At 35.9% G+C, this 27,687-nt stretch overlaps 1 protein-coding gene across 1 annotated transcript; it reads left to right on the top strand.

Annotated features, from left to right (window-relative positions):
* The first annotated feature begins 22,072 nt into the window (after window positions 1–22,072).
* LOC132270127 ((-)-alpha-terpineol synthase-like) lies at window positions 22,073–27,394 on the top strand. Its single transcript, XM_059771332.1, has 8 exons — window positions 22,073–22,236; window positions 22,792–23,020; window positions 23,145–23,415; window positions 23,829–24,210; window positions 25,378–25,596; window positions 25,686–25,824; window positions 26,470–26,718; window positions 26,827–27,394. Exons 1-8 carry the CDS (start codon window positions 22,073–22,075, stop codon window positions 27,121–27,123), a joined length of 1,950 nt encoding a protein of 649 aa, XP_059627315.1. The 3' UTR covers window positions 27,124–27,394.
* Window positions 27,395–27,687: the final 293 nt, after the last annotated feature.

Here is a 27,687-nt window from a genome sequence, read left to right as displayed (position 1 = left end):
ATAAATGTCTTAGATGAGATTATGGAGGAGTCTATTCCTTCCATGGTTATAAAAAAACCAACCGAGGACAATCATTCATCTCTTTTAGCCGAGGATCCTCTTGCATCTTGTCTCCTTGCAATGTATGAAAGTTGTGGGTTTGATAATGAAGGATCAATGAGCGAGGTTAATGATCTAATGGAATCCGTCGAAAATTTGGATTTTCCACCTTGGAAAGCTCCAAAAGAACCTCTTCCTCCACTCTCTAGCACTCCACCTGTCCCATCTTTAGTATTTCCACCCACTCTTGAGCTTAAAACTCTCCCTCCCGATCTTAAGTACACTTTTCTAGGCCCGAAAGAGACTCTTCCGGTTATCATCTCTTTAAATCTTGAAAAAGATCTAGAGAACTCTCTTTTGGATGTGCTTAAAGAAAATAAGGAAGCTATTGGATGGAGTGTGGCGGATCTAAATGGAATTGACCCTTCCATTTGTATGCATCGCATTCTTATGGAAGATGATGCAAAACCTTTTAGAGATGCCCAAAGAAGATTAAATCCAGACATGAAAGAAGTGGTTAAGAAAGAAGTTGTTAAGCTCTTAGATGTTGGTATCATTTATCCAATCTTTGATAGTAAATGGGTGAGCCAACTCAAGTAGTTCCCAAGAAATTAGGGATTATGGTGATTGAAAATTCAAAAAGTGAGGCAATTTCTAAGCGTACCGCCAATTCATGGCGTGTATGCATTGATTACTGCAAATTAAATGCCACTACTAGAAAAGATCACTTCCCTTTGCTATTCATTGATCAAATTCTAGAGAGATTGGCCGGGTAGCAATACTATTGCTTTCTTGATGGCTATTCGGGTTACAATCAAGTAGCCCTTGACCCTTTAGACCAAGAGAAAACCATCTTTACTTGTCCTTTTGGCACATTTGCTTATAGACGGATGCCTTTTGGTTTGTGCAATGCTCTCGCAACATTCCAAAGGTGTATGATGTCAATTTTCTCGAACATGGTGGAAGAGTATCTAGAGATCTTTATGGATGATTTTTCTGTCTTTGGGTCTTCATTTGATGCATGCCTAAAAAATCTAAATTTGGTGCTTAAAAGATGTCATGAAACAAAATTCCATCGCAAAAGATTATTTATCTTTTTTCATTAAATTGTTTTTATTATTATTTTTTTATATAAATAATAATTATACTATTTATCTTAATTTTATTATTAGTATCAATTTATAGTAAAAATAAAAAAATAGATAAATTTGTACCTATCATTTTCTAAAATGATTAACTCATTTTTAAAATTTTATTATTTACAATAAAACTTATTATATACGTTTAAACTCTTTTACCGTAGAAAAATACTTCTTTTTTATATAATATATTGATGAAAAATTAATAAATTACTTATATAAAAAAATCTTCTTTTTATGTAATATATTTATAAAAAATTAATAAAATTGTTCTAAAATTTTTAAGATTTTTATTTGAATAATTAATTTTAAAAATTAAAGATAAATTTTTGCAAATTTAATAGAGAATATGCTAAGAAATTAGTATAAATTTTTTTGTAATTTATTTTAATAAAAAATAAATTAAGCATAATTTAATAAGAAAATATATTATGATCATTTAATAAAATATTGGTTGCTTTTTCTCTTTTTTTCCTGAGCTCGTTTGGGATTGTTGTTGGAATAAAAAAAAATTTGTCAAAAAGTTGCGGTCAATAACAAGTAACGTTAGGTGTTTGGTGATATAATATAATAAGTACTTTTTACAATTAAATTATTTTTAAATTTTTCTGGTAATAATTTTTTAAAAAAATAAATGTAATTTTTTAAAATAAAAGTGCTTTTAAACAGTAGAGAAATAATTACAAAGGGATTGAATTATAATGATTATCAAAAATATTTAAATATAATTTTTTAAAATAAAAATATTTTTAAATAGTATAGAAGTAATTTCATACGGGCTCAAAAAAAAAAAAAAAAAAAAAAAAATTTGTTATCCGGGCAAATTTTGATACTTTAGAAAAGGAGAAGTGACTTTTATTTTTTTATTTTTTTTGTCCAGAAAAAATATGTACAGAAAAAAAAAAAAAAAAGAAAAAAGAAAAACGTGTCATTAATTCCATGTTGTAGTCCAAAACGGGTGAGGGGATCTATTTAGTCACAGATAGCGACGTAGAAATAAATATACTATCACTGTTTCAAAAATGACGGAAAACTGTGATTCATATTGTAAAAATAAATATGTTAGCCTCAAAATAAATCACCCCTTTAAAAATTGTGACCCACAACTCTTAAAGCGATCATATATTTAGGGAGTAATACTAATCTCTCTATAATTTATGAGTCAACAATTTTTGGGAAAAAATATTTATTTTGGGACCAAATGACCAATTGGCTTAGGGTATCACTCCTTCTTCCTCAGAGGAGATCGGGAATTCGAACCTCGGTAGATATAAAATGCATGCGTAATTGCTTTAACTTTCAAATATATATATATATATATATATATATATATATATATATATTTATTTATTTATTTTGAGACCGATGGAGTAATTTAATACTCCTTCCTTCTAAAATAAATGATCACTTTTTTATTTGTAATCATTTCAATTAAATGTGTCATTTGAAAGGCAACCCCATATCTTTAAATGAATGTATGAAATGAAGGGATAGAAAAAGAGAGTGTTTTACTCAAATTGGAAATTGCAACACATAAAAATGGCAACCAATTAGGCTGTTTTCATGACATGGATAGTAAAAACATAAAAAAAATAAAAATAAAAAAACGTGAGGGGAATATATAAAAATGAAGATAAATCAATTAGGATCTTTTCATGATGTGGATAATAAATTTTTTTTTTTTTTCTTTGTAAAGTGAGGCTTAGAGCTATTCCAAGAAATTGAAGAAAAAAAAAAAAAAAAAAAAAGAGCTGAAGCAAGACCACTTCATGATTAAAAAGAAAAAGAAAAGAAAAATGATGAATTGTCAAATTTACTTATTTTAATTGATTAATCTATGTAACAAACAAGGAAATAATGTCCTCCATTTATTTGTATTGTGTATAAATAATTAATTATATATTTTTGGATAAATAATTTAATGTAACTAATCGGTACAAATATCACTACTAGAAAGAAAAAATGTGAGGCCTATTTGTAGAATTGGCGGACAAAAAACGTGAAGCACCTGTTTCTTTGAAAATAAATAAAAAATTAGATAGTGAGGCTTAGAGCTATTTCAAGAATTAGCAGTAGAAAAAAGGTGAACCAACAACCCCTTTTTTTGGTAATTAAAAATGTAACACTTGCATTAAACAAATGATACTTGCGCTAATGCAAATGTTAGATTATTAATTACCCAAAAAAAGTGGAATATTACTGGGGGTACTTATGGCCGGTCATTATCTATAAATTGATTGAATCTTGCTTTTATTTCTTTCTTTTGTTGTGTTTTGAGGATACTGTAGATTGATGGACAATGAATCCCAATAAATTTATCTCTACTTCCGATCTTATCAACTTAGTGATATAACCTTTTAAAAAATATAATAAGAAAATAAAAATTGTCAAATAGATTGAAAATCACAATATTTTTTAAAGATGTTTTTCCAACCTGATGAACCGAACCACTATTTCACTTTATTGGAGATAATTTTGTTCACAATGAATATTATGCTATGTTTGATGTGCGGGAATAAAATAGAATTGAATGTCAAATTTAATTATTCATTTGTTTGGTATATAATTTAGAGTGAGAATGGTCATTCTATTAAATTAAAAATCCATTCTTGAGAATAAAAATCAATTTCATAACTAAACCTATAGAATAGTCATTTCATTCTCAACTAATGTATATTTTTTTAAAATCAAATTCCCAAAAAACCCAAGTCTAAAAACCATCACCGCCACTTTCCACCACAACAACTGTCGAATTTCACCATTAGCACCACCTTCATTGCCTTCCACCACCGCCACCATTGTTGACTCCTTCAACCAACACAATGCCACCACCTCCACTGCCTTTAGCCACCGTCACCTCCACTGTGGCCACCACCACCATTGACTTCTATCACTGCCACTGCCACCGCCTTCTACCACTACCACCTTCAACCACTACCACCTCCACTGCCTTCCACCACCGTCATCGCCGCCACTACCACCACTGTCACCATTATCACCACCATTTTCAGCGCTTTCACCACTACCACCTTCCACTACCGTCATTGCCACCGCAACCACCGTAGCTGCCTTCCACCACCATCATATTGCTGCAACCTCCATTGTTTTCCATCTTCACCTTTATCACTGCTGTCATTGACTTCCATCATCACCACCACCTTTCACCACTACCACCACCACCACCGTAGCAGCCTTCCACAACCATCACACTGCCACCACCGTAGCTGCCTTCCATTACCATCACACAGTCGTCGCCTCCACTGCCTTTCACCACGACCTCTACCACTACCGCCACCGACTTCCATTACCACCACCACCGTCACTGCCACCTCCACCCCCATTTCTGATCCACCACTTTCCACCACCGTCGCCACCATTTCCACTTTCACCACCATCGACTTCCATCACCACCACCACCGCCTCCGCCTCTGCCTCCGCCTCCGCCACCTTCACCTCCACTTCTACCACTAACTCCACCTCCACCGTCACTACCATCAACTTCCACCATGGTGGGAACCCGTGTCGCCGCACCATACGTTTGAGAGTGTGTATTAAGGCAAGGGCCAAGAGTTTTACATTTGTAGAAGCCACTACTACCTTTCACTATAAATATAGCTTGGGCGAGTAGGGATCGTCCCAAGGGATTATGGGGATTGAGCAATGTCGAAGTTGATTGTGGAATCGCTATTAGGGCTAGTAGGTCGAGTGATCAAACAATTGGTTAGTTGGTTAATTAAAGAGCAACTAAATTAAACTAAGTAATAGCAAAAGAGTGCAATTAAGAGTAAGTAAGAGAGAAAAGAGTCTTGGGGTTTATAGATCACCACCAAGCAATGCATTTCTATATTATTGACAAGTAAATAATGAGAGCAATTAAGGTGTTGTAATGTTAGTGTGTGTGTGTATTTGGTTGATTCAACAAGCAAGGATGACTAGTTAAGCATGTATTGTCTAAACATCATGTGAAAGGCACAATATATCTAAGCTATGAAGCATATATTGTCTGAACAACATGTGAAAGGCACAATAAATCAAAACAAGTTATTAATCCTTTCATTAAACTCACAATCCAAATACAATACAATGATAGAGACATATGCTAATTGCATTTACAAGCTTGGATCATCAAACAACAAGCATAGATTGTCCTCCCATTTAACACTACACTACAACTACACTACATCTACACTACTAGCATGAAAATAAACTAGGGGAGAGGCACAATCCATCAAGAGGTAAGCATGAACCATCAAGAGAATCACAAAAGCATTCTTTTAAGCACAATGTTTTGACAATCTCTAAATCTATTGCATTAATACACATAGACATGCATCAATAATACAAAATCTAGAGATAAACACATGAACATCTATTCTAGCATACATAGACATATGGATAGAATGAAATGACCAATTGGAAGCATTAAACCACATAAATCATTGAATAAACAAGATCTATATATATCAAAGTGTCAAAACATCAATTACAACACTAATCTCTCAATAATACACAAGATTAAGATATAGAAAGCATGTTTGGGGCTAACTCTAGCCCCAAAAGGATGTTTAGCCACTCATGGAGATGATGCTCCAACCCTTAAGGGCTAACTCTATGGAAGAGGTTTGCTCCTTGTTGATGAAGATCTCCAATGGTGTCTCTAGCCTCCTCCTCCTCTAAAACTTCCTCTCCAAGAGATGATATCAAAAATAATGTTGGATCCCCTTTGAAAAAGCAATCATATCCTTATATAGGTAGGTCAAAATGACACCCAAAATGAGCTGAGGTCGTGCACACAATATTCCCTAATGATTGGATAAAGGACAACTTTCAATGGGATGGAATTTTAACTTTTTCGCATTGGAGGAAGTTCGATCGATCGAAAGTAAGTGAGATCGATCGAACTTAGACTGGATCGATCCAACTGGCTGAGCTTTTTGGAAAAAGACAAATCCGAGATATTTATAGGAGATATTTATGGGAAAAGAACAAAAGTGGTTGGTGGGTGGCACAGCTGTGGATATGATCAATCATTTGGATAAGGACAAATGTGTTCGATCGATCGAAGAATGATGTTGGATCGATCGAACTTTTGGACTTAAGTGCTTTGGGTCAAGGCTTGGATCTATCTTGAAGTGCTGAGATCGATCAATGTTCGATCGATCGAACCTTGGATTTGGATCGATCGAACTTGCTGCTTTGCTTCATTTTGCTCCTCCACTTTGCTCATTTCTTTGTTTAATCCCATAATTGCTTCAATTAAGCTCTTATTTGGCTGAGTTAGCTTATTTTCGGGATAAGTGCCTGAAAATGGAAATAGTACGAAATCAATCTAAAACGGTAAAGTAAGATAGATAAAGGTACTAGAATGCCTAAGCTTAAGGGGTTTAAATACGCACTTTTCGGTGCTCATCACACCCCCAAACTTAAATATTGCTAGTCCATAGCAATGAACTAGAAAGTAAATGAATGAAATGAACAACTATACAACTATAACTAGAAAGCAATAAATGGATAACGCCACTTTCGTAGGGAACACGATTGCACTTAGCACATGCAACAAGCCTTTTAAACCCCTAGGTTATCCCTAGTGGACGAGTGAAGTTTCGTGAGGGTTTCCAGAAATGGTACCCACAAACATTAAGTTCATTCTTTTCAAAAGAGGTACCAATATTGTAAACAAGCATTGGGAGAAAGCTATCTCAAGTATGCAATTTTTCAACCCTTTCCAAGCAATCTCTTAAAATTTCAACATCAAACAAACAAGTGTGGTTCTCCACACATCAAGAAAATTATCATGCAAATCAAAACAACTCTAGAATTCTTTTGAGTGGACCGGCATCAGTGTGTTGTTATCTAAGCCAACTAAAGAATTAATCACATCCTTACCCTCAAACTAGCACACAAATCTAGTACCGATCATCAAGACAAAAAGTGGACCTTTTATTAAAGATTTATTCATCTAGGTGCGCTTATTCTTTTCACTCAAATTTTTTTTTTTTTTTTTTTTTTTTTTCATAGGATCAAAGATGTAAGTATAATGCAATGTGTTGATTTATTAAGATTTCTAGCGATTCATAAGGTCGAGCGTTAGGTCAATGACTCCCAAACCAGACAGCTTTAGGGCATTAGGCATTCAAATACCCTTACGAACTTACAAGCTCAAATCAACTAGGTTACAAATCAAGACAACAACCATCTAATCATTTCCCACTTCTCACCATTTGGGAGAAGTTCTCACTTTTTTTTTTATTTTTTTATTTTATTTTATTTTTTTATAAGCAAGTTCAATTATTAACCTAGATTTTGGGCCCTCCACCTTTCGGCGCGAGAAGTTCAGTGATGAGGCTAGAATCCCGGCTACTTAGTGAAAATGGGTTGTTATCCACCTTTATCAAGAATGAAAGCTTTCAATGCACTACTAGTTCAATTGAGATATAACCAATTCAATAATTAACAAAGCATGTACCCCACAAATGAATGCTAGTGTGCGCCGGTGCTAGTGTAGAAGACTAGAGTGAATCTCAAAACAATCACAAAATCAGGATGATGTGGACTACAAGTGCAAGCAAGATATCAATCTTTTGAAAAATTTACTCCTAAATGGCATTCATAAGGCATACAAAGAGTATTGGACTCTCAAGTCAAGTAATTTTTAAATTTTAAGCAATATAGTCCTCAGAAGATCAAAATCATAGCTAGGTATGGACCAATCATAGAAATGTCCCTCAAATACACAAGTCATGCTAAAAGTTTGAATTTAAAACTATCACTATAGAGCACCATTCCCCCCAAACTTAAATTGGACAATGTCCTCAATGTGCAAAGAGAATAAAGGAAAGAGTATACCAGTGCAACTAAGCAAGAATGATCGGGACTGAAGTATCCGAAGTGGGTAGCATGGCCCCCCCAAACTTGGGATGAATTATGGTCCTGAATTATGGATAAACTTATCAGATAACAAAATGGGATAATCAGTGCACAATGAACATGCAAGTGTAAATGGGATAGACAGAAAATGAAATGAGAGAGGTATAAGGGTGGTCCTGAAAATTAGGTAGCACTCTCTTACTGAAGTCACTGTGATGCACCTGATGGAGTCAAACATATAGATATGAGAATATAATCAGATGACATCCATAACAAAAATAGATATATAAAATAGAGTAAGTGCAGATACAACAAAAATATCAAAGCCGACAGACTGGCTGTAAAAATAATATAGTGACAATACTAAAGTATCAAAAGGAGAGAGGGATCAAAAGATAGAAAAGAGTGGGAGCTCAGGAAGATGAGGTAGGACGGGCAGGTCTGGCTCCGTAGATGTCTCTAGATAAATCTCTGGACATGGTCGCGACATCCGTGCGGAAGGTAGCAAAATCAGCTCGATGGGCAATAAGATCAGCTCTATGTGCAGTAAGATCAGCTCGGATAGTAGCAATAGCATCCTCAAGAGTTTGCAGACGCACTCCGAAGCCGGGGGTCAAGTCTGGTATGGAGGAGTCAGAAGACAGCTTCTGGGTCTGCTTCTGCTCGTGGATAGGTGACCCGGCTGGAGAATGCTGAACTGCGTCATCCGCTGAGTGCTCCAAGTCAATGTCTATATCAATGTCATCATGCTCGGTAGCTGAATCGACTGGTGCATCGTCTGCTGCGGGAGCTACTGCTGCTGGCTCTGCTGGTGCCGGGGCTGCCTGTGTTGCTACCTCCTCCTCTAACTCTAGCTTTGCAGCCGCCAGTACGGCATGGGTCTATAGGCGAGTGATAATAGCTCTGTAGCTCTTGTCCCAGTCCTTCTTGAGGAAGTGACAGGAACCTTTCTCGGGGTCTTCCTGCGGGTGGATGGGATAGCGCTGGTCTATAAGAATCTAGGTGATGAGGTGGCTGAATGGAAGAAACTTGGCCCTTCCGGGCGCCTCCTTGCTGACGTATTCATTGTAGAGCTTCCTCATCACACTCCAGATAAGCGCAGGAATAGATACCCAGTGGCCGGTATAGAAGGCGTACAGGGCTTCTAGATAGTCGCCCCGTCTCTGAATCTTGTGTCCGGCCATGTATATGTTCCGGAAAAGCATGGAATCAATGAACCAAAGGTCGTTTGGAAGATATGTGTGGGTGGCGAAAGTCTCGCCACCGCCATGGTGACCTATGAGAAAAACCGCCATATCGGCGTAAGAAGGCCTGTGGAGCCTGGGATATATCTCCTGTAGCTCGGGCGGGCACCGATGTGGACAGCGAGTCGAACGAGCCAGAGTATCCACTATAATGGTGATCTCATAGCCATCGATAAAGGTAATGAGCTAGGCTGTAGTGCGAGGCAACGATCGGAGGTTCTGGTAGAACAACCGTACCAGTTGCGGGTAGATCGGCTCTGTGACTGGGGCAAGAATAGCTGAGAGGCCCCGCTGAATGATGTCCTGGTAGACAGATCGAGTCAGCACCGATCTGGAGAAGAATACGATGTCGAATGCTGACTCGTGGTCGATAGTCATGTGTGCATATCGAGGCGCAAGTTTGTTACGCTGTAAAGGAGCTGGCTGAACAGGTGGAGCCGGTTGAGCTGGCTGCTCAGTGCCTCTATGCGGAAGAGATGGTGATGGAGTGAATGCTGGACAAGCTGGCGACTGGGGTGGAGTAGGGTGTAATGGCTCCTCTGTGTGGGAGGGCTGCACAGTCTCCTCTGTCCGCTGTCGGACTTTCCTCTGTGTGTGCTCGGGGCTAGGATCCCAGACATGAGATGGACCAGCCCCGTCGTCAAGTTTGCGTTTGGTGCTGTGACGGTGTCTACGTGCTATAGTCTTGACGCGAGCCATAGTCTGCAAATAGAATTTCAAAAGTTAGTGCCGGCATATATAGAATATAAGGCACAATATAGAAACATGTATGTCAAATAAGATAGACAAAACAAGATATCGCATGATTCTATACAAGTGGCAGACTATGAAACATACCAAACAATGTGAGTATGAAATGCATCCAATGTGGAATATCATAGGCATTGGGCATATATAAGGTAGCATGAACATAAGATACGATGAATAGAGTGTGTATATGAGATCTATGAAATTTGATCGATCATAAAAAGAAATGAGATCAATCACAAAAGTTGGATTGATCGAAGGTTGAGTTGGATCAATCGCAAATATTCGATTGATCATAAATTTGTTCGATCGATCAAACAGTGTGACGATGAAACCTAACAGTCACAGATCTGTGAGTTTTGAAGAACGGGGCCCACACGAACGAATTCGTGGGCCCTCCAATAACACAATTAAATCCTAATTCCATTCCAAACATGGCCCAACATCTAAATCTAACCAAAATCCCCAAAACATATACACATATATATATACACAAAGACGTGGATGCTCAAGCTTGGAGAATGGAAGATTTAACATGAAAGCAACACGATTATGACATTTAGAAACAGCTATTGATGCATGATAGGTCAAATCCATGGAGGGTGTGTCGGAACTTACCTTAAGAGAATGAGAGAATGGAGAACGAGCTTGTGAAGAACTGAGATGAAGAAGATGAAGATGGACTGAGATTTAAGGTGCTTAGATCTCACCGGAGTGGTGGCCCGAGCTAGGGGAGGTGATTTGTAGTAGAAGGGAATGAGGGGCTAGGGTTTGATGTGTTGAGATCGATCCAAATGATCGATCTCAAGACATTTGGATCTTTTTTTTTAAAAACATTTCTCGACTAGTTCGATCGATCGAAGATGAGTTGTGATCGATCGAACTTTGATGAACTCTTTTCAAAGTATTTTTGGATTTTTTGAAATTTGCAAAAATAAAATTAAAAATTAGAAAATAAAGTAAAACAAAATAATTTTGATTTGCTTTGAAAATATATATATATATATATATATATTATTTATTTATTTATTTATTATTATTATTATTATTATTATTATTATTATTTATTAAAAAAAATTAAAAACTAAATAAATTAAAATATTTTTGAATTTTTGAAAATTTGCTGAAAATTAAAACAAAATAAAATGAGAGAGAAAATAGAATAAAATGAAAATACTTTTGGATTTTTGAAAAGTTGAAAAGTCAAACTAAAGTTAAAACAATGAAATAAAGATTTGTGATCGATCGAAACAAGAGTTCGATCGATCATACAGAGAGCAAAAATATGCAGGTTTTTGGTTCAAAAATTTGGCTAAGTGTTGGAACATGAGATCGATCGAACTGGAAAGTTAGATCGATCAAAGAACTTCTTGATCGATCTTGGAATGTTTCGAACGATCAGACAGAGAGCAAAAATATGCAGGTTTTTGCTGGCTCAAAATTTTTCTAAGTGTTGAGTCCTGAGATTGATCGAACTTGGAAGTTGGATTGATCGAAGGTCTCTTGATCGATTTAAGAATGAGTTTGAACGATGGGATAGAGAGCTGATTTTGGATGCAGGTGTATGCAGGTCGAAAATTTTTCTAAGTGTTGAGTGCAATCCACAGTTCGATCGATCGAACTCCAATATGAGATCGATTGAACTTTGCCAAATGCTCAATCATGACATAAAAGCTTATGCAATCCTCACCAAAGTTCTTTGAAATGCATATGAACCAAAAACAAATATCTAGACTTCGCAAGAAATGAAATGAAAGATAGAAATGGGAGAGAAATAGGGTTTTGACACCCTATGAATGCTTTTGCTAGTCTTTAACATCTCTAGTAAGACATTGGGCTCTTTTAGTCAGGATCAAAGATCTTATAATGCATCCCCTCCTTGTTGGGGTGATGAATATCTTGAGCCCCACCCAATAAATTGTTCTTGGAAGAACTTATTGGATCAAACTCAAAAGAAGTTTTTGATCCTTTGTCTATGCAATTACAACCTTTGGGCTTCCATGCCCTTTCAAAACAAAAGTTTGAAACAAGACTTTTAGAATGCAAGGTTGAAGATGAAGCTTTAGAAACCCTTGAGTCACATAAAAACTCATTTCCTTCACTATTGAATTCATGACATTTTTCCACAACATTGACCTCTCCTTCATACTTGTCAAATGAATTGGGTGTTGGATTGAATATGTTCAATTTCACCTCATGTGGCCAAAAGAGATCTTTATTATCCCCGTCCTACAATTGATGTTGGCATTTGCGGTTGCCAAGAAAGGATGGCCAATGATAACGGGTATTTGGCTCTTAGGATTGGAAACCGGCTCCGTGTCTATGACAACGAAATCAATTTATCAATCTTAATCAAAACATGTTCAATGACACCTCTAGGGTTTTTAATGGATCGGTCGGCAAGTTGCAAAACTACCGACGTCGGTTTCAATTCACCTAAGCCTAGTTTGATATAAACCGAGTAAGGAAGAAGGTTAACACTTGCTCCTAAGTCAAGAAGCGCCCGATTAATGATATGTTCACCAATGATGCATGATGTAGTGGGTGAACCGGGGTCCTTAAACTCTGGAAGAGTGTTATGTTGCAAAATTGAGCTTACTTGCTCGGTCAAAACCACTTTTTTGGTGCTTGGCTTTTGTTCTTTCGCTTTTGGGTGCAGATCTTTTAAAAACTTGGCATAAGCCGGTATTTGCTTAATTGCATCCAAAAGTGGGAGATTAAGTTTTACTTACCTAAACATTTCCAAAATCTCATTGGTCTTGACTTTTTGCTTTTCTTTTGAAATGGACCTTTTCAAGGCGTTCGGAAATGGAGCTCTTGGCTCGAAAACATTTTAAGAATTTTCTTTTGAACTCTCTTCAACACAAGAAGTTTTCAAATTAGGTTTCAATTCACTTTTCAACAAAATTTTCTCAACATCATTTTTCAAAACTTTCTTCAATGGATCATTTTCAAGATCGCTTTTCAAATCACATTTTTCAGCTTTCTCATTTATAAGATCATGCACATACAATGAAGGAGGAATAGAATGTGAAACGGGACGGGTGACAACTTGTGGTTGCACCGGTTCACTCTCTTCATTGGTCATTTCTACTTGATTGTCCACAACTCTACCATTCCGCAAGGTGGTCACCGCATTAACATGTTCTATGGTACACCCCTCCGATGAGGATTGGGTTTCCACAACATATTGTTGTTTAGGCGGGGCATTAATAGGCATCTTTCCCTTCTCTCTAGCATTAAGAGTGCTAGCTATTTGCCCTACTTGGGTTTCTAGCTTTGTAATAGATTGAGAATGAGAATGAAGCAACTGTGTGTTAGCCTCTAAAGTGCCCAAAGCATTTAAAACTTTTTCTTCAAAGGCGGGACTTCTAGTGTTTCCTTGGGAATAAGATTGGTTGGGAGAATGAGAATTAGCAAATTGATTCCCTTGTGATTGATAAGGTCTATAACCTTGGGATCCTTAGTTTTAAAGTGGAGGTGGAATGTATTTCCCTTGGAAACTGCCTTGGGAAGGGTTTAAGCCTTCTCCTTAGTTTTTTCAAGAGAAATTTGGATGATTCCTCCAACTTGGATTATAATGAGTACCATAAGGATTGTTCCCTTGGTTCACAAAAGTTGCATTGACTTGCTCATTAGGTTCACTTTGCACTTGTCCATGAGGACAATGAAAAGTAGAATGAAGAACACTAGAACAAGTCATATATGTTTCATTTGATGCACGATGAGAATGGTAAGGGAAATAAGTTACTTGGTTCGCCGAGTTTTGGTTAATAAAAAATTGATCAAACCTTTGAGACAAAGACTTCATTTCGGCGGCTATTTCATTTGAATGTTCGACTTGAAGTAAGCCAACACTCTTCCTACCTTGTGAATTTCTACCATTCTTGGATGATAGTGTTTTATGCAAAGAATTTTCACTCATACTTTCATAGAGATGCCACACGTCATCCTCATGCCTATCAATGTATGAGCCACCCATGGAAGCATCAACCCTGCCCTTATAATTATCCGATAAGCTCTCAAAAAAATATTGAACTAATTGCCATTTGGGCATGTCATGGTGTGGACACTTCCTTAGCAATTCATTGAAGCGTTCCCATGCCTCATGGAATGTCTCCCCATCCCCATGTGTAAATTCTCGAATTGAGGTCCTCATGACATTGGTCTTAGAAACCGGATAGTACTTCTTCAAAAACTCTTGTTGCATTTCTGCCCAAGAAGTGATTGAAAAAGGCCTAAGATTGTTAAACCAATACTTTGCCTTGTATTTAAGGGTGAATGGAAAAAGTTTAAGCCTTAAGACTTCTTCCGGCATGTCCGTATATTTTACGGTAGAACAAACTTCAAGAAACTCATCCAAATGCTTATAGGGTTCTTTACTTGGAAGTCCATGAAAGTTAGGAAGCATTTGAATGGTTTGTGCTTTAATTTCATAATGGTGTGCTCGAAATGGTGGCAATTGAATGCATGTGGGTGCATTATATTCATTTAGCACATAATGGTCTCTCAAAGCAAGTGGTGGGTTAGCAACTTGAGGTGCAACATGAACACCTTGGTTATGAATTCCTTAATTAATGATAGGAGGTTGTGGAGCATACATTGGTCTTGGCATTCCATACGGAACTTGGCCTTGTTGTTGTGGTGGTTGGATGAATGGCCTTGGCATACCTAATGGTACTTGCATGTTTTCATTGTGCACATTGGGATGAAGGATACCTTGTTGGTCTATGTGACCAATGTCCTCAATATGGTCATCATTATGGTCATCCATTGAGAGATTGGCTCTATTCGAACTTCCTCTTCCCCTAGGATTTCTAACGATAGATTCAAGATGCAAATCAAGAGGGGCAAAAGTTGGTCTCAATGAACGACGCCCATGCATGCACAATACAAAACACGACAAACACTATGCATTCACAACAATGCAATGAAACTCCATCCACAAACATTTAACCCATATTCCTATGCTTTAACAAAGATGATGCAAAGAACAATAAAATAGCCTCCACGCGGGCCGACGATTTAACTAAGGAATTGAGTAAAGAAAGTCTCACAAAGGTCCTTTAGCACTTCAACTCCAAATTTTAAAGCTTAGCTTAGCAATTTTTTTTTTAAGTTTTTAGCATTTTTATTTTCTTTGCTTGCTTGAATTGAATGCTCAATGGCTTCTTTGCTTGCTTCCTCTCCAACAATGCACCTAGTGAAGTAAGAACAACACAATAAGTAACCAAAAAGAAAAATAAAAATAAAGTAAAAACACGATAAAAAGAGTACTAATCCTAATCAATTCCACAAATCCGACGTTGCCAAATCTAATCAACTAATCTCCGGCAACGGCGCCAAAAACTGGTGGCGGACTCGTGTTGCCGCACCATATGTTTGAGAGTGTGTATTAAGGCGAGGGCCAAGAGTTTTATATTTGTAGAAGCCACTACTACCTTTCACCGTAAATATAGCTAGGGCGAGTAGGGATCGTCCCAAGGGATTATTGGGATTGAGCAATGTCAGAGTTGATTGTGGAATCGCTATTAAGGCTAGCAGGTCGAGTGATCAAACAATTGGTTGGTTAGTTGATTAAAGAGCAACTAAATTAAACTAAGTAATAGCAAAAGAGTGCAATTAAGAGTAAGTAAGAGAGAGAAGAGTCTTGGGGTTTAGAGATCACCACCAAGCAATGCATTTCTATATTATTGACAAGTGAATAATGAGGGCAATTAGGGTGTTGCAATGTTAGTGTGTGTGTGTATTTGGTTGATTCAACAAGCAAGGATGACTAGTTAAGCATGTATTGTCTAAACATCATGTGAAAGGTACAATATATCTAAGCTATGAAGCATATATTGTCTAAACAACATGTGAAAGGCACAATAAATCAAAACAAGTTATTAAGCTCATAATCCAAATACAACACAAGGATAGAGACATATGCTAATTGCATTCACAAGCTTGGATCATCAAACAACAAGCATAGATTGTCCTCCCATATAACACTGCACTACAACTACACTACATCTACACTACTAGCATGAAAATAAACTAGGGGAGAGGCACAATCCATCAAGAGGTAAGCATGAACCATCAAGAGAATCACAAAAGCATTCTTTTAAGCACAATGTTTTGATAATCTCTAAATCTATAGCATCAATACACATAGACATGCATCAATAACACAAAATCTAGAGATAAACACATGACCATCTATTCTAGCATACATAGACATATGGATATAATGAAATGACCAATTGAAAGCATTAAACCACATAAATCATTGAATAAACAAGATCTATATATATTAAAGTGTCAAAACATCAATTACAACACTAATCTCTCAATAATACACAAGATTAAGATATAGAAAGCATGCTTGGGGTTAACTCTAGCCCCAAGAGTTTGTCTAGCCACTCATGGTGATGATGCTCCAACCCTCAAGGGCTAACTCCATGGAAGAGTTTTGCTCTTTGTTGATGAAGATCTCCAATGGTGTCTCTTGCCTCTTCCTCCTCTAAAACTTCCTCTCCAAGAGATGATATCAAAAATAATGTTGGCTCCGCTTTGAAAAAGCAATCCTTATCCTTATATAGGTAGATCAAAATGACACCCAAAATGAGCTAGGGTCGTGCACACAATATTCTCTAATGATTGGATAAAGGACAACTTTCAATGGGATGAAATTTTAACTTTTTTGCATTGGAGGAAGTTCGATCGATCGAAAGTAAGTGAGATCGATCGAACTTAGGCTGGATCGATCCAACTGGCTGAGCTTTTTGGAAAAAGACAAATCCAGATATTTATGGGAGATATTTATGGGAAAATGACAAAAGTGGATGGTGGGTGGCACAGCTGTGGATATGATCAATCATTTGGATAAGGACAAAGGTGTTTGATCGATCGAAGAATGATGTTGGATCGATCGAACTTTTGGACTTAAGTGCTTTGGGTCAAGGCTTGGATCTATCTTGAAGTGCTGAGATCGATCAATGTTCGATCGATCGAACCTTGGATTTGAATCGATCGAACTTGCTGCTTTGCTTCATTTTGCTTCTTTCTTCCTCCACTTTGCTCCTTTCTTTGTTCAATCCCAGAATTGCTTCAATTAAGCTTTTATTTGGCTGAGTTAGCTTATTTTCGGGATAAGTGCCTGAAAATGGAAATAATACGAAATCAATCTAAAACGGTAAAGTAAGATAGATAAAGGTACTTGAATGCCTAAGCTTAAGGGGTTTAAATATGCACTTTTCAGTGCTCATCACACCACCACTACCGCCACCTCCCACCACCAACGCCACCACCTCCACCTCTACCGCCACCGCCACCGCCACCGCCACCGCTACCGACTTCCATCACCACCTCCACCTCTGCCACTACCACTACCTCCACCGCCATCAACTTACATCACCACTGCCACCTCCACCACCGCCGCCACATCCACTGGCGTCTCTGTCACCTCCACTACCCTCCACCATCTCCACCTTCCACCTCCACCTTCCACCACCATATACATTACTGTCGTCTTCCACCACCACCATGCCATTGCCATCGCCAGTGCCTTCCACCATCATCATGTATACTACTGACACCTTCCACCATTACCACCACTACTACCACTACTACCATTACCACTACCTTCTATGAACACCCTGCTGCCTTCCGCCACCACCGCCTTCCAACACAACTATCGCTTTCCACCTCCACCACCATCGACACCACCATCAACCATTGCCACCATTTCTTAATGTTATTTTATCATTTAAAATAATTTGTCACTAATAAGGATATTTTGGAAAATTCAATTTAAAATTCATTCTTTTCTAAATTTTACATTTGTCCATTCCTATAAATTTTGTATTTATAACCAAATAATAAAATGAGAATGATCATTGCATTCCATTTTCATTCTCATTCCATTCATTCACACCAAACATAACATTTGTGCATTGCGCTTTCCGGTGCACTGAAATGTTGAGATGACCCACAGGCAACTTGTCTGACAATACCGTGAGCTCTTTTTGCACTGTTCATAACCCTATCATACTGTATAAAACAACACTTGCAACACTTTTTTACTAAACATATTTTTACTTATAAAAATTTTACAATAAATTTTATATTACCAAACATGCTTACAATGATTTTTGAACACTGCATAACAAAAATAAAAACGTTACTTTGGTTTAGGGTGAAAAGAAAAAAAAAAAAACCAAATATGGCCGAACTAAACTGGAGTAGCCATTTGGTCTAACTAAACTGGAGTAACCGGCCAACGTCAACATAATTTCACAAGAAGAGACCATACGAGCAAAGATCTTGTCAATAGTGCAAGTATTATGGCTCTGTTCGGTGGAGGCTGGTGTGATTGTTCAGATATTTTAGATGGGAAAATATATACGGAGTGGCCTCTAAAACTTTCCTTATTTTTTAGAATTGTATTATAATATAATTTTATTGAAATGTTTAACAACGAAGAACACATCCGTAATTATAAATCGTCAGAATAAATTGAAAAAGATATTCGGTACACTGACTTTTCAAGTCGCTTTGAAAAGGCATTATACCTCTATGCATTATACCTCTATCTATATATATATATATATATATATATATATATATATATATATATACATATATTTGTCATAATAACAATTTAACTTTTTTTATATTGAATCTATAAAAAGTAAATCATTACATCATTTTACATTCGGATAAATTTGATAATTCATTCACTTTTAATAAAATAAATATTAATAAAAATCCTTGTTATAAAAAGTTAATTTTTTTTTAAGAAAAGGCACATATTTTAAAAGGTATGAAGTATATTTTATATATTCAATTTTGGAATAATATGAAATTGAAAAACTTGATAGTTTTTTTTTAACATGCACATAAAAAGGACGAGAAATCCTAAAATACTCCAGCTACTAAATTATCCATCAGGCATGTCTCACCGCTATGAATGGAAAAACCTAAATTATTGTATCCGATATATTCTATAATTATATCCGTACAGTTTTGACGGGAGTTTGCAAAATTTTTAGGACAACTTAGGCCATCTCCAATGCTAAAAGCTATTATTTGACACAGCCATCATTTTTTTTTTTAACTACCATTCCCACTATTCATATTTGTATTATTAATATTCTATTCATATTTGTATCTATAATATTAATATTAGACACATTCCAAATCAAGTTATATACATTAAAAGGAAACTAAAATTAAACATAATTAAAAAGAAGTAAATATCTAAAATATTTAGTCAAAAAAAAATATATATATATATTTTATTTTTTTATCACTATTTGTGAATTAATTTTTTTATATAATTTTTTTTCTTTTTCGGAAATTTATATATACTATATATATATGTATATTATATATATATTTGATTATATTATATATTATTAAAAATATATAAATTTTTAGGGCAAATCATTTCAGCCTCCCCAATCGCCTCCATCTATATTCTCGTTCTCAACTCTCAGAACTTGCCCTCTCTCTCTCTCGAACTGCAAACTACAAAATCTACAAGAATAAGAAGTTCAAAACTCATATATTTCAGTTCATCTATGTGTCTGCTATAATCCAAAGTTCAAAACTTATTACCTATATCAAAACCCATATCTGCGTATCATTTCAGATTGTTCAAAAAATCAAAACCCATATCTTTCAGTTTCCATATCGCTTTCCAGTTCGGGTTCGCCGTTCGCAAGCTTGAGCCGCTGTCTCTCAACTCTCAAGCTTGCCCCCCTCTCTCTCTGCAACTGCTAATCAAGGTCTGTAAGGGAAGAGAAAATACAAAAATCAAACAACAGAAGCAGGAGGTGGTGTTCGTCGCCTTTAAGCGCCGGTCGGTGTTGATAATGGCCAGTGGTTGCAGATGGATAAGAGAGAGAGATGGTCGTTGCACATGGATGAGAGAGAGAGAGAGAGAGAGACACACACACACACGACAGGCAACAAAATAAGACAAATAGCATGGTTAGATTTGGCACTAAAAATGATAAAAGCAAATTTTAACAGACCATATAACAATTTATTGAAAAATTCAATTTTACCTCACCTATTATATTTTGAATTAACAGTCCATATGACAACGTCATTGAGATATTCTTAGTTGTGTGTCTCTGTTATATAGGTTAAAAGGTTTATTTTGATTTTCAACCACTGACGTATTATGTATATAATAATATTTCAGTCATATTTTACACGTCTTATTATATTCTATTCTTCTGTAAATATTATATATTGTTCAAATCATGTATATATTGAAAAAGTTGTAATATTTATATATTATTTAAAGTACCATTATAATTAAATATACAAAATCGTCCAAGAACATGGATCTTCCACTATAATTAATTATTTAGGCAAATCTTCTTAGATTGGGCTGTCTTTTTTCAGCCATTGTTCTTAGATTGAGGTGTCTTTTATTAAAAACAAAAGCTGATTTCTCACACCATCTTTGTCTGATAAACATGTCATTAACAAGTTATCTTTATATAAAAAACTTGTCATTATCTAGGTAGCCGAATATTGGTATTCCTACCGAGATGGTGTCGGTATCAGACATATTGAGTTTTGAACACATGTCTTACACAGCCAAGTGTCACGAAATTTAAATTTATTTTGTTTGATGGACACGGGACATAACAAAAAGTGGTGAGGACACAATAGTGATATATTTGAAACAAGACACGGTTTGATAATTTTGCAATTATTAATTTTTGAAGATTTTGATCCCAATGTAACTTTAAAATATAATTTGAGTTAATTGAATAAAATTTAAAAAATTTCAAAACAAAATAACAAGCATCTAGCTTTACGATTCAAATTAATAATTTCAATCACCATAATGTGGATAAAAATGAGCAAAAAATATTTTATAGATATATAATTATATATTATATTAGTATTAATTTTTAGGGTTAATTACAACGACACCCCCTGAGGTTTGCCATATTGACAGCCATATACAACTTAGTCCCTTTTTGGACAAAGACACCCCCTAAGTTTACAAACTTGAACAATGACACTCCATTTTAAAAAAACAGAGCCAAACACAGCCTTAAGTGACATGAAATGTCTAATATGCCCTAAGATATATTTTAATCTCACCTAAAATGACTAAACTACCCTCTCATCTCATTTCTCTCTCTCTGTCGTTTCTTTTTCCATCCCTTTTGACCAAACACAGCCTTATGAATAAATATTTGACAAAAAAATGTGCTCCATAGCTGTCCACCCAAAATGCACGGACGGTGAAGAGCTTCATTGGTGAGGACGGGCTGGTTCGGGCAAGGTGGTGCCGGCGATGGGCTGTGGGAAGGACTCAGTCGTGATGGTCTGGATCGCGACGAGATGGCAGCGACGATGGATGATGGCGAAGGTGGCTTGCGGCTGTGGAGAAGGAGACGACTGTGAAGGAGTCGGCCGTGAAGAAGAAGATCAGTTTTGATGGAAGCGGCTGCGACGTGGAGATAGGCTGGCTTCACCTTCGGCTGTGAGCTTGCGGATGATGGCAGCGAGCACTCTCAAACCCTGTACTTTCTCTCAAACCTCTCTATGCTTCGAGCAAACAACGGCAAGAATGGAATACGCCGGAAAAGATGGAGTTCTCTCTACCCATCCACCATCATCTCCACACACTACGCACCACCCATTATCTTTTCTGCAAATTTTTTTTCACCCAAACCCTAGCTCCATCTATCTTCAAATCGACTCAATAATCTACATTATACTAACTGAAATATTGGGGCTTTGTTTCTAATAATCAAATAGACCAGTCTCCGATTATCCATCCTATTAGGTTCGTAGTGTTGTTAGGGTAAAGGGTTGGCAAGTTCTTGCAGTGGGTAATTCATTGGGAAGCATTTTGATTTGAATTTGGACATTGGGAAGCATTTTGATTTGAATTTGGATGAAGTTGTTGCAAACCAGCAAGTGATTTTGCAGTATAGTCATGAGAACCCGAATCGGACGGTTGTGAATCCGTATGTTCATTTTGGGCAGCGATCGGTTTGGCCTAGGGGTTATTCCATGGCGGAAGAAGGGTTTTGGACTGAGAAAGATATGAAATTTATTACTGCTTGGCTGCAGGACTTGGTTGCTGTTGGGTACCAACAGCCGAGGTTGATGGCAATACTAACTAAGGGTAATAGATTGCGGCTGTGGATGGCTCGGATGAGGGTGACAGCGGGACGGTGATGACCTGTGGGTTGTGGCGGCTTGATGGACGGCGGGGAAGAAAGGCTCACAGGGAATGAATGAGAAGATGGAAAATTTGGAAGAAAGGATTTTTTGAATGAGGGTAATTTGGTCATTTTATGTGGTTAAAGGGTAAACATGTACTTTCATCATGTTTGGAGTGTCATTGTTCAACTTTGCAAACTTGAGGGGTGTCTTTGTCCAAAAAATGACTAAATTATATATGGCTATTAATATAGTAAACTTCAGGGGGTGTCGTTGTAATTAACCTTAATTTTTAAATAGCTTTTTTTGTTTTTGTTTGGGTATATAGAAATTTATTTTTATTTATTTTTTAAAATAGTTATGCTATATTTGTGTTTTATTTTTTTATAATTTATCGTGCGGCCGTGTTTATTTCATGCTACACGTGTTTTTAACCATACTTTCTGATCTATTTTCATACAGTACATTTATATACCCATTAAAGGAATGATTCAAAAACAGTGTTTTCTCATAATTTACTACTACTATATAAGTAGCATCCAACAATAATAATTTTCATGTTGTAGACACTTCAAGATGGCTTTTGCTATGTTATCTTCAAGCCATCTATGCATTTTCACTGCACGCCCACATGGTAGACAGCTTTTTTCGCAGAGAACATCTAGCAAGCTCTGTGCCTCTCTCAATGGTGCTAAAGCTTCCACTTCCATTCAGACGGTTGTTCGGAGGTCGGGAAATTACAAACCTTCCATTTGGGAACATCATTATCTTCAGTCACTTTCTAGTGTCTATTCGGTAACGTAAATCTATATATATTAAATTTTCTTCAATTTTAAATTCAGTCATGTGCTCCCAAACATAATTGTGTATGTTTATATATCTATATATATATGTTATTAAACCTTAATAATTAATGCAGGGAGAAGAATACACAAGGAGAGCCGAAAACCTGAAGAAGAGAGTGAAGATGATGCTTGAACAAGTGATGATGGATCCATTGGATCAACTTGAACTTGTGGATGTTTTGCAGAGGCTTGGACTATCCTATCACTTTAAGGATGAAATTTCTAAAATATTGGAAGTTATATTCTCCAATAATTGCAACTGGGATAAATGGGAGGGAGAAAATTTATATGCTACAGCTCTTCAATTTAGACTCCTCAGACAACAAGGCTTTCATGTCCCTCAAGGTATTCTTGGAGTAATGAAAGTATTTCCTTTTATTTATTTATTATTATTATTATTATTTTTTGGATCCCATAATACTTGTTCACTTTGGAAACTGTACCGAGAGAGTGTTTTGAAGTAAACCACTTCACTGTTTAACATGTCTCATTATTATTTTACAATAAATCGGTGTTGGGGTTTTGTCCCGACTAATCTACTAAACTGTGCACGGCACCCCGACACGGATGAGTAAAGATCGGACTATGTCTACGGGCATGGCTCATAAAAAATTATTTGTACTTAGGAGGAATCGATTCTGAGACCTGTACTTCACAAGGCAGAGGCATCATGGTCCAAGTCTTTAATTTCTAACTAGCCAACACTTGTTCAAAAAAAGTGAGTATATTAAATGTCATGTAACCTTGTTTTATTGCAGATGTTTTCAAGAGTTTCATGAGTGAAAATGGAAAATTCAAGGCATGCCATTGTGGAGATACCAAGGGACTTCTATGTCTGTATGAAGCTTCATACTTTTCCATAGAAGGTGAAAGCATCTTGGAGGAGGCCAAAGATTTCACAACCAGACATCTCAAGAAAAATCTTGAGCAGAATATATGCATGGATAAAAATCTCGCAATGCAAGTAAGTCATTCTTTGGAGCTTCCACTCCATTGGAGGATGATAAGATTAGAGAACAGGTGGTTCATAGATGTATATGAGAGAAGGCCTGACACGAATCCTCTGTTGCTTGAGTTTGCCAAATTGGATTTTAACATGGTGCAAGCAAAACATTTGGAAGAAGTGAAACAGGTGGCCAGGTAACTAATTAGTAGCAATTTAATTTTATATTTTTCAATTTCAAATTAGTAGTAAAATTAAAAAAATACTTGATTCATGACCCACGAGGAACATTTTTCTTTCTAAATTAAGGTGACATATCATGATATTTGGACCCATTAGTAGATTTGGTAACAATTAAACCCACCTTACAAAATATGTTATTTTTCTTTTCATTTGATTTACTTATTTTTTTAATGTAATAAAAGGATACGTACGTTAGCTAATAATAGCATGTCACATCAATAATAAGATAAAAATAAAAAATAAAAAAAACAGAACAAAAATAAATAAACATATAAATACAGAGTTCATCTCATGTATAAGGAAAAGTTTTGTTTATAAGATTGTAACCGTATAACACATGAAGTTTAAAAGGTTGGCCCCAAAGAAGCACAGACACTTTTATTAAGGAGTCGTACTCAAGGATAAGACATTGTTCAGATACTCTTCGAATATGTATTCGACACTTTATATACGTGTCTATAAATAAAAATTAATTTTATTATTTCGGAAACTTCGCCAACATTTTCCAAATACTTCGCCGATACTTTCTCGACACTTTGCTGATACTTTCTGGATATTTCTAATACAAGTGTAATCTTGAAAATAATATTAATACTATCATGACAAAGTAATGAAATAATAGTATAAAAATCATTATAATAATAACGTAATTTCATTTTCTAATTCATTTAATAGTAACTCTTAGTATAGAAATTATAAATGAATTAAAGTTTTATAATACTATTACTAAATAAATGTATAAAAATAAAAATTTATATTTATATTTATATGTAGTTGTGTTCACGTCGTATCTGTGTCCTACTTTTTAAAATTTAACGTGTCGTATAATGTCCGTATCTCATATTCGTGTCCGTGCTACATAGGTTCGTCCTAATGAGTTGTTTATAAAAGAATAATGATTTGAAGACAACTTTACTGATTCATATTGGTGCAAATTTATGTTAATTCAAGTTTACGATACTATGATGTCATTAATATCACTAATTTTGTGATGCCATCAATTTATACTTACATAAAGTTAGTTAGATTTACTTTACTATGAAACTCTCTATCATTACTCTTTCTAAAATTATAGTCATAAAGCGACTAAATTTCTTTTATTCATTGGATTTTTTTTGTAGGTGGTGGAAAAATATAGGCTTTGCAGAAAAGTTGAACTTTGCAAGGGATAGGCTAGTAGAGAATTACTTTTGGTCTATAGGTGTATTTTTTGAGCCTCAATTCGAATATGGTAGGACGTCGGCCGGGAAGGTCAACGCTCTTATAACTGCGATCGATGATGTTTACGATGTGTATGGTACACTAGAAGAACTAGAGCTCTTTACCGATGCCGTTAAGAGGTTGGTGATGATGAAAAGGCCCGATTTAACACTCTATTTCCTTTAAATTTATTTATTTATTTTAACTAACAATTTCTCTTATGTTTTAGGTGGGATATCAACGCTATAGATCAACTTCCATACTATATGAAGTTGTGCTTTCTCGGCCTCTACAACTCCGTTAATGAGATGGCTTATGATTTTCTCAAGGATGAGGGTTCTTCTATTATTTCATTCTTTAAAAAAAGGGTACTATATTTTTTTTCTATTTAAATTAATATAATTGGTTTTTTTAACCAATAACTGCTATCAGTATCATTTGGCATACATATTGAAATTACCTAGACCACATTCATATGTTAGCATACTCCCAAGTTAGAAATTGAGGAACTCAAAAGGATTGCAGCCACACTGACTGATCGCATCTAAGAACCATCCCAAGATGAAGTAGAAGCAGATGATGCTTCCTCTGCTGCTGAGTTAAGTCACCTACAAGATCCTTATTATGATCTTCAGGATGCCCAGAATCCATTTGAATTCTAGGCCAGAAAAAGTCAAAATTACTATTTGGTCAGAATTACTATTTGCTACAGTACCAAGTCAACATCACTATTTGCTACAGTACTGTCGTCAGATGACTATTTCTACAGTCACCCGACAAAAAACACTATTCATCTACAGTGCCGTCGCTGTCAGCGCAAAAGGACAGGAACAGTAACATCTACAGTAAACCTCAGTCAGAAAAGTCAGAAGCATCTTTCAAAGGGAGAACGTACTAGGGAGGGAAATAGGATTTTTTATAGATCGAGAATACTACATAGTAGGTACTTGAGGTATTGAATTATTTTCCATATCTTTGTATGTTTTCTGACTTTGTTATGATCTATTGTGCAGTGGGCAGAGCTATGTGAAGCCTACTTAATCGAGGCAAAGTGGTACTACAGTGGCTATAAACCAACCCTAAAAGAATACCTTGAGAATGCTTGTATGTCAATTGCAGTTCCTCTAATGCTAGTTCATGCTTATTTTTCCATTCCATCTCCCACAACAAAGGAGGCCTTGGAATGCTTAGACAAATATCCAAGTATATTCCAGTGCTCCGGCATGGTTCTTCGTCTTGCAGATGACTTGGGAACTTCTCCGGTATGCAATGCAATGCTCTTAATTAATTACTTATTTATCTTCTTTTTGTTCTTCATTTTTCTGTTTCATAAAATAAGTAAATGCTGATTTTGGTTTCTCTTGACGTAGGATGAGATGAAAAGAGGGGACGTCCCAAAATCGATTCAGTGTTACATGTACGAAACAGGTGCCTCTGAAGAAGAAGCACGTGATTACATTAAGCACTTGATAGATGAAACATGGAAAAAAATGAACGAAGATCTATTTTCCGTTTCTCCCTTCTCCAAGACTTTCATTTCGATGGGAATGAACTTTGGTAGGGTGGCACAGTGTCTCTACCAGTATGGAGATGGTCATGGTGTTGAGGATGGTGAGACCAAGGGTCGTGTAGTATCATTACTTATTGAACCTATTCCTCTTGTATAATGAAATTGAAATTATTATGTCAATTTAAGTATTAGAATCATAATTTATTAGTTAGTCAAATTGAGCAATAATTGTGTCACAAGGTCATCTCTTTTTTTTTTTTTTTTTTCTTTTTTTTAATCATTTTATTCTTCTTTGATATATATAAATATATAGTTTAATGTTGTTGTCACCTTGCTATGCATTATTGTACTACTTTTGTCATTCTTGGTTCAATAACGGACTTTAATTGAGTCTCCCATTCATAGCCTTGAACCTGGTTGAGTTAATGGATCACAAGGACAAATAGCAAGGATGAATTTTCAACCTATGAGCCTGCCACTCACGCCAGCCATGTATATATATATATATATATATATATATATATATATATATATATATATATATATATATGTATGTATGTGTGTGTGTGTGTGAGTTGTATGCAGCGAAATGTTTGTGAAATATAATATGAATAATTAATCTCGAAGGATGGTGAATAGGTTTTACTGGCTCATTTAACCAATTTTTACTTATTTTAATTTTACCCAAATAAAACTAAAATCAAAATTCTGAACCAAAATA

The sequence above is a fragment of the Cornus florida genome, unplaced genomic scaffold (assembly GCF_030987335.1).
Source record: "Cornus florida cultivar Cherokee Brave unplaced genomic scaffold, ASM3098733v1 CherokeeBrave_3.0.0_Hap2_Chr08, whole genome shotgun sequence".
Lineage (NCBI taxonomy): Eukaryota > Viridiplantae > Streptophyta > Magnoliopsida > Cornales > Cornaceae > Cornus > Cornus florida.
The sequence above is the reverse complement of the archived record's forward strand: the minus strand, read 5'-3'. Positions and strand labels throughout refer to the sequence as shown.

Excerpts from the sequence above, each read along its gene's own strand:
- LOC132270127 (XM_059771332.1), top strand. The coding sequence starts at position 22,073 with ATGGCGGAAGAAGGGTTTTGGACTGAGAAAGATATGAAATTTATTACT. Across the intron at positions 24,211-25,377 it reads GAAGTGAAACAGGTGGCCAG|GTGGTGGAAAAATATAGGCT; the intron begins GTAACTAATTAG and ends TTTTTTTTGTAG. Across the intron at positions 26,719-26,826 it reads ATGACTTGGGAACTTCTCCG|GATGAGATGAAAAGAGGGGA; the intron begins GTATGCAATGCA and ends CTCTTGACGTAG.